Source organism: Sceloporus undulatus, chromosome 1 (genome assembly GCF_019175285.1).
Source record: "Sceloporus undulatus isolate JIND9_A2432 ecotype Alabama chromosome 1, SceUnd_v1.1, whole genome shotgun sequence".
Taxonomy (NCBI): domain Eukaryota; kingdom Metazoa; phylum Chordata; class Lepidosauria; order Squamata; family Phrynosomatidae; genus Sceloporus; species Sceloporus undulatus.
The window spans coordinates 252,530,258-252,548,023 of NC_056522.1; the positions used below are offsets into that span (position 1 = coordinate 252,530,258).

The 17,766-nt window shown below is 42.8% G+C and overlaps 1 protein-coding gene across 2 annotated transcripts in view; it reads left to right on the forward strand.

Annotated features, from left to right (window-relative positions):
* Positions 1–16,560, forward strand: part of LOC121919637 (unconventional myosin-X-like) — a 102,138-nt gene extending 85,578 nt beyond the window's left edge. For both annotated transcript variants that reach the window (XM_042446462.1, XM_042446463.1), the window contains exons 32-41: positions 469–663; positions 1,798–1,955; positions 4,566–4,689; positions 6,844–7,141; positions 7,937–8,144; positions 8,400–8,536; positions 9,313–9,436; positions 9,931–10,380; positions 12,170–12,361; positions 14,206–16,560. In XM_042446462.1, the coding sequence (XP_042302396.1) occupies positions 469–663; positions 1,798–1,955; positions 4,566–4,689; positions 6,844–7,141; positions 7,937–8,144; positions 8,400–8,536; positions 9,313–9,436; positions 9,931–10,380; positions 12,170–12,361; positions 14,206–14,319 (2,000 nt within the window). In that variant the 3' untranslated portion in view covers positions 14,320–16,560. The remainder of the gene's footprint in view (positions 1–468; positions 664–1,797; positions 1,956–4,565; positions 4,690–6,843; positions 7,142–7,936; positions 8,145–8,399; positions 8,537–9,312; positions 9,437–9,930; positions 10,381–12,169; positions 12,362–14,205) is intronic.
* The last annotated feature ends 1,206 nt before the right edge of the window (positions 16,561–17,766 follow it).

The window sequence follows — 17,766 nt, forward strand, 5'->3', positions numbered from 1 at the left end:
GGTAAAGGCATAGCACAGTCTTCCAAAGCACAATATGCTCCTCAGCAGCAGGAATATAAAATTGTGAAGCACCCCAAGAGCAGATGTTGTATAGTGACCAAGAGACTTTTTGATTAAAATCTCTCATCCACCAGGAATGCATGAGCACTGCTCTCTAGATTCAGCCTGATTACTGGCTTTACAAGATGTTTGCAAGGATTACTGAGAGAAGACAACTAAAGTGCTTTGAGTGGTTGACTGTACTATGTAAATACTGTTTATTTACCAAAAAAAGTGTTCAAACTGTGAAGTCTGGCAATAAAGTGAAGAAGTTCACAGTTCAATCACTTCCATCCTCTTTTCTGTAGAATGAAACAGGAATTAGAAGTCATCATCAATACCTACAGTATTCACCTGTGGTTCACAGCTGTGCAGATTTGTCTTTGTTTCTCAAGCCCATTGAATCCTGTTACCATCTTTTCCTGTCAGGGTGGCTTCATAAGGAGGTCCAGGGCAACAGCAAAACATCTTCTCTGAAAGTGAAGAAACGGTGGTTTGTGCTAACCAACACAGCTCTTGACTACTACAAATCGTCAGAACGCACTGCTACCAAGCTTGGGACATTGGTGCTCAACAGTCTCTGCTCAGTAGTGCAACCCGATGAAAGAGTCTTCAAAGAAACTGGTAAGAAATATATAAGGGTGTCTTTGGTATGTGTGAAAGATGTGGAGTGTTATTGTATTCAGTGCCTTTTTGTGCATAGCTGAATATCCTTTTCTATACTTATATATTAGGATACAGACATTTACAGATAATGGGAAAGACCAAGGGTTTCTCGTAAAAGCATGGGTGTGAAGATGTTTTACTAAAAAAGCTGCAGATGGCAATGTTTTGGTAACTGAAGACCTCTTGTTAGGGTGGGCTTGGTCAGAGCTGGCTGTGTGTAGAATATGGGCTCTCACATACAGCAAAATACAACAAATTCCAGAAGCCACAAAACAGTGATAACTTTAGTCAACAGTGTGATGCAGCAGCTATAAAGCTAATGCTATTTTAGGCTGCATCAATAGAAGTATAATATCTAGATCAAGGGAAGTAATAGTGCCACTCTATTCTGCCTTGGCCATGCCTCACCTGGATTACTGGGTCCAGTTCTGGACATCACAATTCAAAAAGAATGTTGACAAATTGTAGTGTGTCCAAAGGAAGGCCACCAAAATGATGAAGGGCCTGGAAACCATACCTTATGAGGAAAGACTTAGGGAGCTGGGTATGTTTAGCCTGGAAAAGAGATGGTTAAGAGGTGATATGACATGGCCATCTGTCGGGGATGCTTTGAATGTGAGTTAATGCATGGCAGCTAGTTGGACTGGATGGCCCTTGTGGTCTCTTCAAACTCTATGATTCTATTTGGCCAACTAAAAATATGAAATAAATCATGCAAAGTTTTTGAAGCACCATTGGCTTCTTTGTCAGGCAAAGATGTTAAAAATTTGGTTTGTTTAGAGTTGTGTGAACATGCGTAGACCTATTTGGGAAGGTGGGCAGGATGAAACTAGTTCTCTAGTTTCAGACTAGGGAGTTGCATCCAGCAGTTTTGGTGGTTTTGTGTAGGCTTCTTTAGATGCTTTCCCTGTTCAGAGCACTCTGCAGCCACTCCACTTGATGAGCAGTTGATAGAGCTGAGTGTTCATTGCCAGCTATTTCTGGACCATGCCATATATCACCTTTTCTCCTTCGCTGCCCCAAGTATTATTTCCTTGCTCCAGTATGGGCTGCAGAGCCGCCTTCACTGCCTGTGTCTGTTTGTACTGGCAGGCTACTGGAATATCACCGTGCACGGCAGGAAGCATTCCTACCGTCTCTACACCAAGCTGTTGAATGAAGCCATGCGCTGGGCCTCCGCCATCCAAGGAGTGATTGACAGCAAGGTTCCCATTGAAACACCCACACAGCAACTCATTCGTGACATTAGAGTAAGTGTCTCTGCATGACAGTTTTTTGCTCTTTCAAGAGTCTGAATACAGCTGAAAATTGGGTATCATATAAATGAAGCCAACCTTTGCTTTGCTTTTCATATATGACTTGAGTCCAGGCCAGTTTCCTGGAGCTATGCTCTTTAGAATGTACAGATTTTTCTCTACATAAACCTCTTCCTTCTTCCTTGATTCCCTTCCTCATCCGAGGAAATTTGCGAGAGTTGTTCTACACAAGAAGTACTAGGATCCCCTTCTAATCAAAAATCTACAACAGAGACTCAAGGTGCATTTCTGGGGGAGTATGCAGCCTCTCAAAGCTGATTTGGGACACACACACACAAAACTGACTTCCCAGACCTTTTCCTAGCAAACACAGAACAAAACAAACAGCTTCTCCTGGAATCACCAGATGCAGTGATTTGCCTTATAACTGTCATATGTACCTTCCCCCCCCCCCCCATCTTGCACTGTTGAACATTTAAAAATATGTTTTTTTAATTGCAGAATTAGAATTAATACCACCTCGGGGTGAGGGGGGTTGATGGAGATGTCTCACGTTTTTTGTAATTTTTGGAAGCCTGTAGTGACCAAGAAAATTGGCTCCCAGACCTCCCAAAGTTGCCCATTTCTGATGTAAAATGTGTATGATAAATGGGCTGCTTTTGCTCCCTTAGCATGCAGATTTACAGGATTTCCCTGTTTCCATACCCGGATATGTGATCTTCTCTTCCTTCACATGCACCCTCTGAGGACTATGCTGTGGGTAACACATACAACTTGTCTGGGTGCAAATACGTAGACTCTAACCTATCATCTAGGTGTGGGATCTAAGTGTTTAGCTTTTCTGTTTAAGAAAAGAAGGATGGATCTGCTATGTTTGGAAGCAGACATTACCCTTGGCACTTTACTTTTCTGCCTGCTTGTCTTCTAAGTATCTGGCCTCTTTGTGTAGGGACACATGCGAATAATCAGAGACAAACATGTGATCTTTTCTGTACACAAAGGAGAGGCTCTGTCAGTCCTTAATGCAAATGTCTAGATTCTTTACTCAACAACTGAAATTCTTACCTGCACTATCTCTCCTTCAGAGGAATATGTGTTAAAGCACACTTAACATACGCAGGGATATGCACATAGTTGCAGGATAGCTCAGAGAAAGAGCACATATTCTGCATACAGAAGGTGCTTGGCTGAATCCCTGGAATCTCCAGTGAAAGAGGGGATCTCCAGTATCAGAATTACAGAAGACTTCTGACTTGAAACACGGGAGAGCAGTTGCCAGCCAAAATAAACAGTAATGGCCTATGTGAACTAGTGGTCTGACTCCATGGGAGGTCTCTTTTTGTGTCCACAGAGTGATCTTGTGGAGCTATAAAGCAAGTTTTTCAGTTTACTTTCTCTGTGTGTGACTTTTGGGCCAACTTGTACAGCAGGAGTGGGCAAAATGTGGCCCCCCCACTCTCTAGGCATCATTGAAGCAATTTTGCCATACTTTTGGCTCCCTATACTGATTTAGACTCAGCAGAGGCCTTTTTAAAACCAGGAAATAAAAATAAAATTCCAGTTTACTTTCTGTTTCTTTAAAAAAAGGCAAAATTGCACCTCCACAGTCCTGGAAGGAACTGTGGCATTTTAGTAAAACCAAATTCAAAATAAAGTTTTAAAAATTGAGGGAAGGTGCAGCCTTCCAAGGAACCCTGGGAAGCCAGAGCAGCCCGCAATCCCTGGCAGTAGTTCATCCCACTTATACAGGGAGAGCCAGGCATATATAATCCCTGTTCAGATTCTCTTCATGCATATGCACACAGACACTGCATTACATATGGACATACCTAGAAGACATTTGCTTATCTAACTCTTGAGGCTTTCTGTTGCAATCCAGCAACTTTTTAAAAAGTCCACAAAATGGTGCAAAGGTAACATTTATTGATCAAAAACCTCCACTGTTTCTGTTATATCGTGGCATTCTTCTGTACAATCCATATCCCTCCTATTAAACAGCTGTCCTTCGCCTAAAACTTGTTGAATATTTTGTTGATTTGTTTTGTGAGTTTTCCTTTTGCCGAACTACATTGTTACAGGCAGATTTGCCTGGAATAAATGTTGCTGAAGGCTGCAATATTGGTAGCTGTTTGTTTTGTTTTGAAGAACCAGACAGTGTTCCAGTGTTCCCCTGTGGTCTTTTCTGAGAATTCCAGGGAGAAATCACATCTTTTTGTTCCCACTGCTTGTGAGGTGTCATCACCTCCCTCATAGTGCTGTGTCCCATAACAGATTGGTGTAAATCCCACCCACTTCTGTTCCAAGCAGTGCTGAAAAGGAGTGGGAGATGACAATCCCTGTCCAGGTGTGGAGGCAGCCCCATCAGCAACCTTCAGTGACCACCTGGGACAATCTGTCTCCACATGTTCCATGTCATTTCCCAGTCTGGATTCACCCTGTGTTTCAATATAAAATAAATGAATCTTAAAAGCTTTTAACAGGTTCTTGTTATGTTATCTTTTCTGTAATGGAATAGAAATGCTGGGGTTTAATATTGACAACTAAATGTAGAGGAAAAAGAGGAGGCTCTTCTAAGGAAGTGTCTGTCTTCTGTTCTTTTTTCAGGAAAACAGCATGAACCCAGAATTGGTAGAACAGACGTACCGGAGAAATCCCATCCTGAGATACACCCAGCATCCTTTGCATTCTCCTCTGCTACCTCTGCCTTATGGGGATGTTGGAATCAACTGTAAGTAACCATAACTTTGACATTTGCTGGGAGATGTCATATGAGAGGGAGAAAAAATGGAGGAATTTTTTGGACATTACAGGGAAGATAAGCAGCCAGTCCCACACCTCCTGCCTGGAAGAAGGCTATAAGGCAGAGGTGGGAATTTTGCAGCCCTCTAGATATGAACCTGCCAGAACACTAAGATCGTCAGGGGAAGGCTCAGTCCCACCACCATCCCACACTTGCTTGGTGAGGACACGAGAGAGAGCCTTCTTGATGTCTGTTCCCATCCTCTGGAACTCCCATTGGTGAGAGGCTAGACTGGCCCCCTCACTACTAGCCTTTCAATGGCACGCTAAGACGTTTTTATTTAAGCAAGCATTTAAAACATAAGCATGCCATGGTGGTTTTTATATTGAGCATGTGTAAATTGTCATGCCCTTTAACTACTGTTATATTTTAAATGTAATTTTATATTGTTTTTAGATTATTTTAACTGTTTTAAATTTTATTTTAATGTTTTTAAATCTGTTAGCCACCTTGGGTCCCTTCAGGGAGAAAGGCAGCATATAAATTAAATAAATAAATAAAAAGTTGTTGGACTGTAAATTCCAGCAGCCCTAGCCAATATAACCAGTAGTAGTGAGGAATGCTGGGAGTTGAAGTTTAATAATATGTGGAGGGACACATGATTCCCATCCTTGCTACAATGATTAAGAGCATAATACTGTACAGTCGACCCTTCTTATACACGGATTTTTTATACACGGATTCAAGCATCCATGGTTTGAAAATGTTAAAAAAAAAAGTATAAATTTCAAATATCAAACCTTGATTTTCCATTTTTTTTAATATTGGACACCATTTTGCTATCTCATTATATTTAATGGGACTTGAGCACCGCCAGATTTTGTTATCCATGGGGGATCATGGAACCAAACCCCAGCATATAACAAGGGTCCACTGTACATGTTTACTCCGAAGCAAGTTCCACTGATTTCATTGGGACATTTTCCATAGTAAATGCCTAAGTAAGCATAACTGAACATATTGTGATATTATTCAGAATTGTAGTGTACAGTAAATCAAAATTCTTATTAGTTGACCCTCAAGGTGTGTGTAATGGCAGTCACAAGAAAACTCAAAGAGGACAAGATAAATAGATCTATCAATCAGTTGATAAGTTTTACTTGTTTTTCACACAACACAGATGAGATAGCATAGAATGGGGTAGAACTAGGTGCCACTACAGATGCAAAAGGAAACCATGAGCATGACAATCTCTCTCCCAGTATGCACTGTTTTAGGTGGGGATGTGGTGACACTTGTCTTTAGTGTGATCTCAGCTATTGAGCTGTTGAGCACTGTTCTGAAATCTAGGAGGAAAACTCTTAGGATTTTCCTGTTAAGTTTGGAACTCAATAAAATTGTTGGGTAGTTCAGAGTTTTCCTTTGTAATTTGTACGAAGTTAACATTTATTTTGCATCCTCTGCCCTGAAGTGTCCCTGCACAAAATCATTTTGTAGGGCAATAAATAACAACACATGGTGTTAAGGGATGTGTGCCAATGCAAAGTGCTGCATTTTTCACAATGTAAATTGTTAGGGGTGGAGAAGGGAACTCCAGATCTGAATATTCAGTGTTGCATTTGGTGCCCCATTGTTTATCATAGAGTTACACCACAGGTATTCTCCAGATGTCATAAATGACACTTGGGAACTGCAGAAGCTTAGGTAGCAGTGGAAGAAGACAGTTCACTTGCTCGATAGAAGGAGTTTCACTATCATAAGAATTACACAAGAGGAATGGGGCAGAATCCAAATTTGGTTGTGCAACCACATCCTTTGAGCAGTGTTGAATAGGCATAGTTTGTCTCCTGAATCACCTTTGAACAGTGATCACAAATTGTTGGGCGTGTTTTCTTTTCATGTGGCTTATGAATCATGGGCAAAAGGATTTGAGGAACAGATAAGAATTTCCCCAACTCTTGGAGCTTAGTGACCTGCTCGGTGTTGCCCTTCCTTGATTGAGACCAAAGGTGTATTGTGACACCTGCTGGAGACTCCTTTGGGCTGTTTGGAACATGTTTTATGTTCTTTCAGTGCTACTCTCTCCAAAGGTAGTGGGAGGTATTGACTGTTGTCTGCCTGTGCCACCTCTTCCTTCTGCAGTGCAACAAGAAAAGGGCTACAGCAGCCTCCAGGATGAAGCCGTGAAGATCTTTAATTCCCTTCAGGAAATTGAAACAGTGTCTGACCCCATCCCCATTATCCAGGGCATCCTGCAGACCTGTCATGACCTCAGGGCCCTCCGTGATGAGGTTTATTGTCAGCTGATCAAGCAGACCAACCACGTGCCACAGCCCAACAGCTCTGGAAACCTTCACCATTGGCAGCTGATGACCTGCATGAGTTGCACCTTCTTGCCGAGCAGGGGAATTCTCCGTTACCTGAAGTTCCACCTCAGAAGGTAAGAGACATCTTATTGGACACCTGTGCAAATGTTGCTGCTTCACTACATAATTCCCTTCCTACCCAACAGCTCCGAGTAATTTAGGAATAAGTTTAAATAACCCGAATATACATCTTTGGGAGGTGGGGGGGATCGACATCTCATCTTGTATTTATTTCCCCTACATTGAGGAAACACTGATTGATTGATTGATTGATTGATTGATTAGCTTTGTATTCCATGTTTCCTCTAGTGTGTTCAAGGCAGCACACATGGCCCTTCTTCCCACTTTATGTTCACAGCCACCCCCATGAGAAGATTAGTTAGGTCAGACAACGAATTCTTGGTTCAGTGCAGACTCAGTGCTGTTTTCCCCACATTCATATTCATAACCCAGTGGTTCTCAACCTTTGATCCTCCAGCTGATTTGAACATCAGTTCCCGGAAACACTAGTCAGTATGGCCCTTGTTGAGGGATTCTGGGAGATGAAATCCAAAATATCTGACAAACCACTCAACTTTTGATAGAGTGTCCCACCTGCAACTCTCTTATTAGGCAGCAGCATATATTTTCTTTGGCACTGTAGGTGTAACTATTGTTCACGAAGCAAAATAACTATAAACGTGCTCTGATGGGAAATTCCTAAATTAGTTTAACGTGTTTCAGTGGTGTGCCATCTCCATAGATGCTTCTGAATGGACTTAACATTTCTTCTGATCTGTGCAAATAATTCTGGGACAAAGATTTGTTTTGCAGCACACTGAAGGATGATAATTTCTTTTGCCTCTCCCCCACCCACCTTCCACAACCAGAGTAAAAGATATATTTCCAGGCACAGAAACAGACCGGTATTCTCAATTCATCAGTGATTCATTGAAGAAGACTAAGAGCAGGGAGTTTGTTCCTTCGCAAGAGGAGATACAAGCCCTCATCACCCGGGAGGAAATGACTACTACAGTTTATTGCCATGGAGGAGGTTCCTGTCAGATCACAATAAATTCCCACACCAGTGCAGGAGAGGTAAGAATAATGGCAGACTTGGCAATGCAAGGCTGTCCAGGAGCAATTGGGACTACTTTCATTAATTGCTGTATCTGCAGAAGGGGGGAAAGGAGATTTTTACCTTGCTTCTGATTATCTCTGGAGGTGCCTGCACTGAAAATGGAAGGATGTCCCTTCTCTTTCTGTATCCCTTTCTCAACTCATGTCACACAGGGCCCAGTCTTAGGTCCAGAATAATATTTGTGCAATTGGGTTTCTCTCTGTCCCCCATAGGTGGTAGAGAAGTTGATCCGAGGACTTGCCATGGAGGATAGCCGTAATATGTTTGCTCTATTTGAACGCAACAAGCACGTGGACAAGGCCATTGAGAGTCGGGTGATTGTAGCTGATGTTTTGGCCAAGTTTGAGAGGTAGATGTTTCACATGAATACTTTTCATACTCATACTGAGTTACCTGGCACTGCTTAAATGAGTAAGCCTTAAAACAGGGATAAGTAAGTTCTGGGGGTCATTTTCCTAGCACTGTGATATTTTGGGGGCTGCACCAGCTCTTAAACCAGAAGTGAGCAAGTCACTTTCAGATTGGCTTGTTATTGGAGGGTTTTCTGGGAACATTCCAACAAATATTCTGGTCAAACAAAATTTGGTAGTTCTTGTTTTAGAGACAAATAATGCTTCCTGGTGGGTCTTTAAGCCAGGCATCCCTTCAACACACATTTTCTCCCTCTTGCTAAAAAGCTTGTATGTCATTTGGGCCACCATGCATTTTGTGCTTCTATCCTGAACCTGACACAAAGAGAGCATCTCTATGAAGAAACTTTCTGTTCATTAATTTGTTCTGGGAGTGGGGAGGGAGGGGGGTTAATCACTTCTGGCCCTTGGTCTCACTAAAATTGGATTTACATGTTAAGCTATCCCAGGAAAACTGCTGAAATTGGAATCCCCGTATTCAATTCTCCCACCACCCCATTACATCCTTTGAGATTACTCACTATATGGAAAAAGTCATCACTTTGTCACTTTTCTTGCTCCTTGCCATTGATGCCATCTTGTGTCATATATCCCTAGATATTATGGCAGGAAGCTGCAAGGATGCTGTGCATACTTGTGGCAGGTGTTATGTATAGCATCCCAGCAGTTCTTGGTCTGTAATCAATGTGTCCACCCAATCTTCTCCATCATTTAGACTTGCTGGGTCAGTGGAGGAGGAAGAGGATGCACATTGGCAGCTGTATTTTAAACTGTATTGTTTCTTGGATGTCGAAAATGTCCCCAAGGAGGGAGTGGAATTTGCCTTCATGTTTGAGCAGGTAAGCCTTCTGTGGAAGATGTAAGTGAATGTGTGGTGGGAGACTGAATGGGTCAAGTTGAGATGAAGTAAACTTCCCTGCCATGGCATACTTCTGTGTGGAAACCAGAGTTTGTTCATCTTGACTGAGAAAGCAGTTAACACAGTAACTCTGGGAGCCAGAAAACATGCAGGGGTAGCTGTGTTGACCATTTAATAGATTCAAATTTTTGTTTTAGCTCTGGGGGTGTAATTCCAAAATGCAGCAAAAATAGTCTTTTGGAAAGCTTTGGCTGAGGAAAGAGGGTTGTGTAGAGTTTAGGTTACAATATATTTTTGAGTCTCCAGTCACATTTGGCTGCCTGATCATATTTTGCACATAGCTTCTGCACATGAATTGACAGGTTTATTATTGTAGAAACAGGTGCTCTTATGGCATAACTGCAAGTCTTAGCAACAAATAGCCTAGACAAGTGTGAGATGGTCTCAAATAATGGCTACTTTTGACCTTCACAGGCTCATGAAAGTCTCATTAATGGCCACTTTCCAGGCCCTGAGGAGACATTGCAGCACTTGGCAGCCCTGAGGTTACAGTACCTTTATGGGGACTATTCCAAAATCTTCTGGTCCCTTGACAGTGTCTACCCAGTGAAGAGGCTGAAAGCAAAAATACTCCAGTCAACAAAAAGCAGTGGTCCCAGTAGCCATGCTCTGGAGAGAAGGAGGACAAGTTTTCTGGAAGGCACGCTGAAGCGCAGCTTCAAGGCAGGCTCCATGAAGAAGCAAAAGGTGGAAGAGGAGCAGATGGTAGAGATGTGGGTAAAAGAGGAGCTGTCGGCAGCTCGGACCAGCATAGCAGAAAAGTGGAGCAAACTGCAGGGGCTGCTCCAGCATCAGGCCCTGATCGCCTACATGGCCATCATGAAGGAATGGTCGGGCTATGGCTCCACTCTCTTTGATGTTGAGGTGAGAGACTTGCAGTCATCCAGAAGCAAGATGTGGGGCCCTCTCAACTTGGGTCTTAGTATTTAATCATTCTTTCCCAAAATGTTCAAATGCCTTTATATCAACTGTCTTCGTTGCAAGGATGTGACAATCTCTCCTTTTTTATTTTGTTGTTCTTTCCACCCTCACTTTCTTCCTGTCCCAACTTCCTGCCTTGTAGTGAATTGTGAGACTGTTTTTTTTTTTCTCACATGGAAACTCACAAGTGTTTTGGTACATTTTGCTTTTCTTAAACATAGGCCCTTTCCTGTGCATTTGTCCTGTAATGTATACCTTTGTCAGCCTTTGCCCAGTGACTGTAGCATGCCAGTGCATATTTTTCAAAACCAAACATTTTAATTCAAACAAGGAAATTAAAAAAGAATCTCCTGCTAATGATTTCTTCTTGATGACAGGAAAGCAAAGGATGTGTAGAAACTCTTGTTAACAGCCTAAAGTAGTACCCCAAATTGGTTACATTGGCTGGAATCCTATTGGGCAATTATGAATGTGTGATCTAGAGTTATGTACTCATGACTGTTTCATCTTCACAATCCCAGTGGCTTCATAGGGACTGTGAAAATCCCCCTTCCCAGTCCCCACTTATCAGGAAGCAGCTGCTGCGATCAGCAGGGATCTGTTACCCTGTCATTCGGTAAAGAGGTGGCTGACAGTCCCACCCAAGCTCTTGCCCAAGCAGTCCTTGTCACAAGGAGGAATTGCAACAGGAACCCTAGTTCTGGCTGTCACACTGGAGATCACTCACAGGAGGAGTTGGGACCACCTCCTGCTGCTTCCTCCTGCTGCTTCCTGATTAGTGGGAACAGACCCCTGTTGACTTCAATGGCTGCTTCCCAGTAGGTGGAGATTGGGGGGATCGGAACAGGATTCACTGTGTAGTAACAGAGCTATGGAGTTTACACATACATAAATCCCCAACAGGATTTTGGCCATTTTTTTTTTAATTGGTTAATATTATGTTTCCCCCATGATCTCTGTTCAGTTGTCCTTACAAGAACCTTGTGATAAGGGTCTGCTATGATAGGGAGATAAAAACAGATTGGGGTTTTAGGGAAGGGAGAAAATGGGAATTTTAGCTGATAGATGACATGCTAAAGAACCAGTGTAATTCAGTAATTACATTGTTGGACTAGGGCTGGAGCTACCCAGGTTCAGAGCCTCACCTAAGCCACAAAGCTTGCTGCAGCAGCCACTCACATTTCTCCTAACAGTTGGCCCAAAACTTTTTGTTGCCTGAGGCAGAACAGCAAATTGTGCCCTTCTCATTTTATATGGTTCTCAAAGCCAACCAAGTTATTTTGCCAGCTGAGGCATAAAATCCCACAAGCCTCTCTCATCTTCCTCAGGCAGTAAAAATGCAATCATGCACAGATAGCCACTAAAAAACAATCATTACAAGCCAATAACCTGTCTGCTGTCCTTTCATGATAGCCAAAATCTGAGCTTATGTCACTCTGTTGATAGCACTGGCCCTGCAGCCTGAATGCATTGCTTTGAGGAACAAGGGAGTGGGGAGGGGAAAGGAGAACCAACCAGGTACCTTGTCTTGAGCATGCTGGCTTAAACAACACCTGCCATAATTCTTTCTACACAAGCATACAGAAGCTCTATACTTTATTTCATCTGGCAACTGTGAGTTGCGGGGTGGTGGAAGGAGGAATCACTTCTAAACAACTCATCTACTTGCTTTCAGCCTTTGGCTCAAAATGTGTGTTTTTTCTCAGCTATGCCTTTTGTTTATTCTCTGCAGTGTAAAGAAGGTGGCTTTCCAAATGACCTCTGGCTCAGTGTCAGTACAGAAAATGTATCTGTCTATAAACGGGGAGAAGCCAAACCCTTGGAAACTTTCCAGTATGAGCACATTGTCTTCTTTGGGGCTCCCCAGACCAATACCCTCAAGCTGACAGTGGATGAGAGAGAGATGTACTTTGAGACCCCCCAGGTACGTTTCATTGAAGTCTGGTCTACAGCAGGGGTAGGCAAAGTGTAGCCATTCAGATGTCATGGACTGCAGCTTCCAGCAGTCCTAACCAGTAAGCCAGTGGTGATAAATGCTGGGAGCTGAAGTTCAATAGCATTGGAAGGACCAGAGATTGTTTGCCTCTTGTCTAGAGGGGAAAAAAATGTGTGTGTCTACAGAAAAAAAAACTGTGTAGTCATCCCTGAAAGACTGCAGTTCAAAATATGCATTGTGTGAGATTTTTAAGAAGATCAGAGTAGCCATGCTGGACCACAGGCCCATCTGGTGTAGCACTGTGTTCCTATAGTGGTCAACCAGATGTCTTTGAAGAGCCCACAAGCTGAACATGAGTACAGTAGTGGATCTCCTGCTTGTATTCCCAACAACTGATAAACAAAAGCATGTGGTTTCTTATTAGCGGTAATATCAAACTACCATGACTGCTAACTATTCATAGTCTTGACCTCCATGAATTTGTCTTATCTCCTTTTAAAGTCTGATGACGATTACTGCATCTGGGGAACCAAATTCCATTGTATACCTTACACACTATGTGAAATGCTTCCTTTTACCATTAATTACCTTGATGAAATCTTTCTGCAGCTCTGCTAGCTATTTTGTGCCAGAATGCTTCAGCTTTGTAAAAAGTTGTAGACTTCTCTCTCTCTCTCTCTCTCTCTCTCCCTCCCCCCCCCCCACACACACACGGAGTAAGTATATGGTTCATGGAATGCAATAATTGATTCAGCACTGGACCTTAGAGTTGCAAAGAAAACAGATCTAACAAGTTTGAAATCTCCCTACTATTGCTGTATGAGGCTTTCAGACTTAATGGACCCTTCCACTAATTCTCTCAGCTATCAGCCCTGCCTTATGATAAGAGTCAACACTTCCTACTGTTCTCCTGCAATGCATGGCAGCTACTGGCCCTGGTACTGATGGGTAAATGTCTCCCTTTCCCATGGAGATCACTGGTTGCTGCTGCCATCCTTTATTGATCATCTCATTTGCCTCCATTCATGCTGAGCTGGCTATCACAAGTCATTTATATTCACCAGCATTGTGTCCCAGTTTGTATACACTGCTTGCTTTCAACTTTTGCCTTTTAATCCCACTGATCCACTGGCAGTTTACTGGTAAAATGGTGGCTTTTTGTCAGACCTGGAACTCCCATAATCCTCCAGGCAGCTTGCTTGTTGGCCATGCTGAGTTAGGAACTCTAAGAGTTTCCTTTTTTAAAAAAAATCCCATAGTCCTCTTTTTATATAGCACTGTTAAGGAGTTCCAGTGCTGGAGAAGAGAAGATGGGGAAGAGTGGTTGGAACCTTGGAGGCACACAGTGGCGTCTTGCCTGCCAGTGTCACTCGGTGCGGGACAGATGGGACTAAAATCTGCGCTCGCCCCATTTTCTTCACCACAGTGGTGGCAGCCTCCTCACAAGAAGACCACTGCAGGGAAAGTGGGCTTTGTCCCTGCTTCAGTGGTGGTGGCACCACCTCCTCATAGGAGACGGTCACCACTACCACCATGGGGAACAAGGGCTGGGAGTGCCCGGCTTTGTCCTTCCTTTTGGTGGTAGTGGCCTCCTTGTGAGGAGCCCGCCACTGCTGCAAGGAAGCGGGGGCAAGTGTGCTTGGCCTTGTCCTTTCTTGCAGTGGTGGCAGCAGCTTCTTCGTGAGGACACTGCACTGGGGAAGCGGGGCCAAATGCACTTGCCTTTGTCCCTCCTCGTGGTGGCGACAAATTCTTTCTGATTCTGATTGGCTCTTGTGGTTTGAAATAAGGCCCAGTGCTCTTCTCATGACCTACTCATCTTATTTTCCCAGGTTGGAGAGATCATTAAAATAATGAAAGCTTACATCAACATGATTGTGAAGAAATGCTGTAGTGTTAGATCAGCCACCAGCCTAGACAGCCATGCAAGTATCTGGACGAGGTGATGAGACCGGGGAAGCTGAACTCAGCCCTTTAGCAGACACGGGTTGCATCCCAGCCAGAATTGTAGCAAATGTTTTTGTAAAAATGGGGAGAAATCCTCCTCTTAACATATTGCCTGAGAGAAGCAAAAAAGGACTGGTGCTGAGCATTCACAGCTGTGGGTTTTGCTCTATAACCAAAATCATAAACATGACAACCATGACAGTCAGCCCAAGGCCTGGGCTTCCTTTGCCCTCACTCTTGTGAGAAACACCAAACAGGGACAACACTGGACCCACCTTTCTCTGCAGGATCCATTAAGACCTTCTGTGCAATAAAAACAGCAGGGAAGAGACTATCTGCCAGGCAAGAATTACATCCTGGACCATACACCAATACAAACTGAAGGTTCCCAATTACTTTGTTGATAAACTCTCTGCTGGCAAAGATTGATGTGACTTCTTTTAGGGGGTCATGTTCCCTCAGGGATGAGCTGCTACTACTACTGAATAATCATATACTGGGGACCTTTCTGTGGGGGTCATCTTGTTGTCAGTATTACCATCCCTAGGAGATCAAGATTAATGGCAAAAGCTTCCAAATCACGCCAAGTTTTCCATGCTCTCACTACAAAGAGGCTACTTTGGGTTTGTTGTTTGTGGCACATGTCACCGAGGCTGTCTCCAATCTTGGCTCCTTGCAGGAATTTGGATTGTGTGTTTTGTCTTGTTAATCTTTGTTTTCTTACATATTGTTTTTCTGCACTTTGGTGTCACACTGGAGAAATGGGAAGCTCCATGAGGCAATTAACAGTAAAATGCCAATGCAGCCTTTCCCAACTAGGTGCCTACCAGATGTGCTGGACTGCAACTGTCATTAGCTCCATTGGCCATGCTGGCTGGAGGTGATGGGAGTGGTAGTCCTCTGCAGTTAAGACTGGCGGGAGGGTGCCAGGTTGGGAAGTCTACCATTGAGTGTTTTGTGTGGTTCAAAGCTCACTAGGGACAATAGGATATTGGCCTATTTTGGTTAGTTTTAAGTTCCAAAAGCCAAAGGAATGAGTTTCTCATATTCTACAGTAAAGGAATGAAATCCCACCCCACCCTCATGAATTAAGTCTATATAGTTTAGACTAAATATGGACACTTGTTCCTTTGGCTTAATGTATCCTGCTTCTGCTAGACAACAGAAAAGGATAAAGAGCTAAGACTGAAGTATTAAATTCTGTCCCTACTGTTCCCCTAGCACACCTGTTGAGATTTCTCTAGGCCACTGCCCTTGTGGACTAGGAATTTGCTTTTTAAAATGAAGAATGGCAGACCACATTTCCAGCATCTTGTGTTCTGTGTTCGCTGTCCCATTTGGGACATTGCTTATTGGACAGGGGAGCACACGCATATAAGCCTGAATACAAAGGTTGCAACATTCTTGACAAACCTGAGGAGAGATTCACAGTGCCTTTTACAGCAAGGGTGAGCAAATGGGACCCTCCAGATGTTGGGATGCAATTCCAAGCATTCCACATCAGAAGCTCTCTTCCTTGGGCTGATGGTAATTGTAGCTGAGCACCTGGAGGCTACACTTTGGTATCTCTAGCTATAGGAGTGGGCAATCTGCCATCCCTTCCAACTTTCCTTCAGGCAATGCTAAATTTCAAATGTCTGAGAACCCCAATAATCTTTCTTTCACTAGAAATGGTCCTCTACAAGGATTCTCCCACCAGGGAACTTTCCTCCCCACTTCTTATCACTGGAAAATGCAAATATAGGATCACACCTGTCTCAAGCAGCTGGCTGGTGATATGATCATGATCCCTTTCTTTTTACTAAAGCTGAAACACAACTACACCCAAATATCCTGTGCATGTTGTATAATTATATTCCCCAGGCAGGACATAAATATCACAGCTCATCTTTCTGTCATTTTGACAGGGAAACGTTGCCTTAAAGAGCTGGGTTAAGTCATACCAAGAGCTACTTTTCCAAATTATGGAATTGAAACAGAAGAGACTGATAGAACACAGTCGGTGTTGCCTGTTGGCCCAATATGCTAACCGGAGCTTTCTTAATACACTCCCCTACTTCTCCCTCAAATCCTTGGTCCTGCACTACTACTATGTCCTAGCTCATGGGTTGCTGCTGGCAGCTTAAACCCAATTGAGAATGTAACTTCCATTCATTATGTTGCAGATTTCCTTCTGTTCTTTTTGTTTTAATTTGTAACTGGCTTTACAAGATGGAGGTTTAATAAATTATTGGATTGCATAACTAATTTCCTTCAGTTCTTCCCTAATAGGTTTGCTTTGTGCTACCCCAAGACTTTTCTGTGGCATACTCTTTGAGTCTCATAACTTAAAATGAGTGTCTTTTCTGTATTAGTAACAACAGTAAAAAAAAATGAGAAAGTGGGTGCTTGTAAATATTTACCAGACTTTGAGTTTGGCAAACAAAACTGTGAGCAAGAACTGAGTGACAGGCTCTAAGTCAGTTCCCTTGTGCTGGTGTCAGATCATCTCATCATTTCCTTCCTTTGTAAATATCTGTGTCGCCATATTGAGGGGGGAAAAGGAGCACCCTACAGAAAAATCAGTTGAACTTGGTATAATAATTTTACTGAAAATGTTCCATCCATGTTGGTAAACCAATCTGAATCTTAAACCCTTGGTTCAAGCTTTCATCTAAAACTGAAGAGAAATGTCCCATCTTTTCTTTATGCCTGACTGCTTCTTTGTACTCTTAAACAGAAAGTTAATTTGGTGCCTTACATAAAGGCCATTCGTACAATTTCAGACTGTCCACACTTGGCTTTTGAATTTTTTATTATTACTGTATATTAACAGAACCAAAAAAAGCAAAAATACAGTACATGTGAACTTGCAGTATAGAAACTGAAACAAATTCAACCACCTCAAAAAATATAAATGGTCCAGGGAAAAACAGGCCCCTTTCAGAGCTCTATGCCAGAGTACATATAATTTATTATTTTTATAAAATATATTTTTAAAAAACATCCTTGCAATGATCATAGTGCTGCTGTTGCCCATATCATTCTTCCTGGAGAGAACGTATTTTGAACTCTGTGCAGAACGAAGCACAATCCAGAGGCAGGTCCTCCTGTGCCTGAGCAGCTGAAATGAATGGTGCAAAACAATAAGGGAGTGTACCCAGTTTATTCTCTGCCATGTGCCCACTTTCCTTGTTCAACCCAGCTCTTCCTGGATAGGCACGTCACAGGCTAAATACATTGAGGAATAGTAAGTCCAAAAGCTACACAAGACTGAACAAGCATTCATTAATTGGATTATCTCTTCACTAGCAACACCATATATTACCAAAAAGGTCATGGCTAAGTACTACAGTGTGCAAGCAAGCAGGGCTGTGCAAATCCTAGCTATCTTTTCCCATCTGCAAGAGATCCAACAATGCAGATCACTCAGTGCCTCTGAAAATGGGGTGCAGCTGATGGAGGGA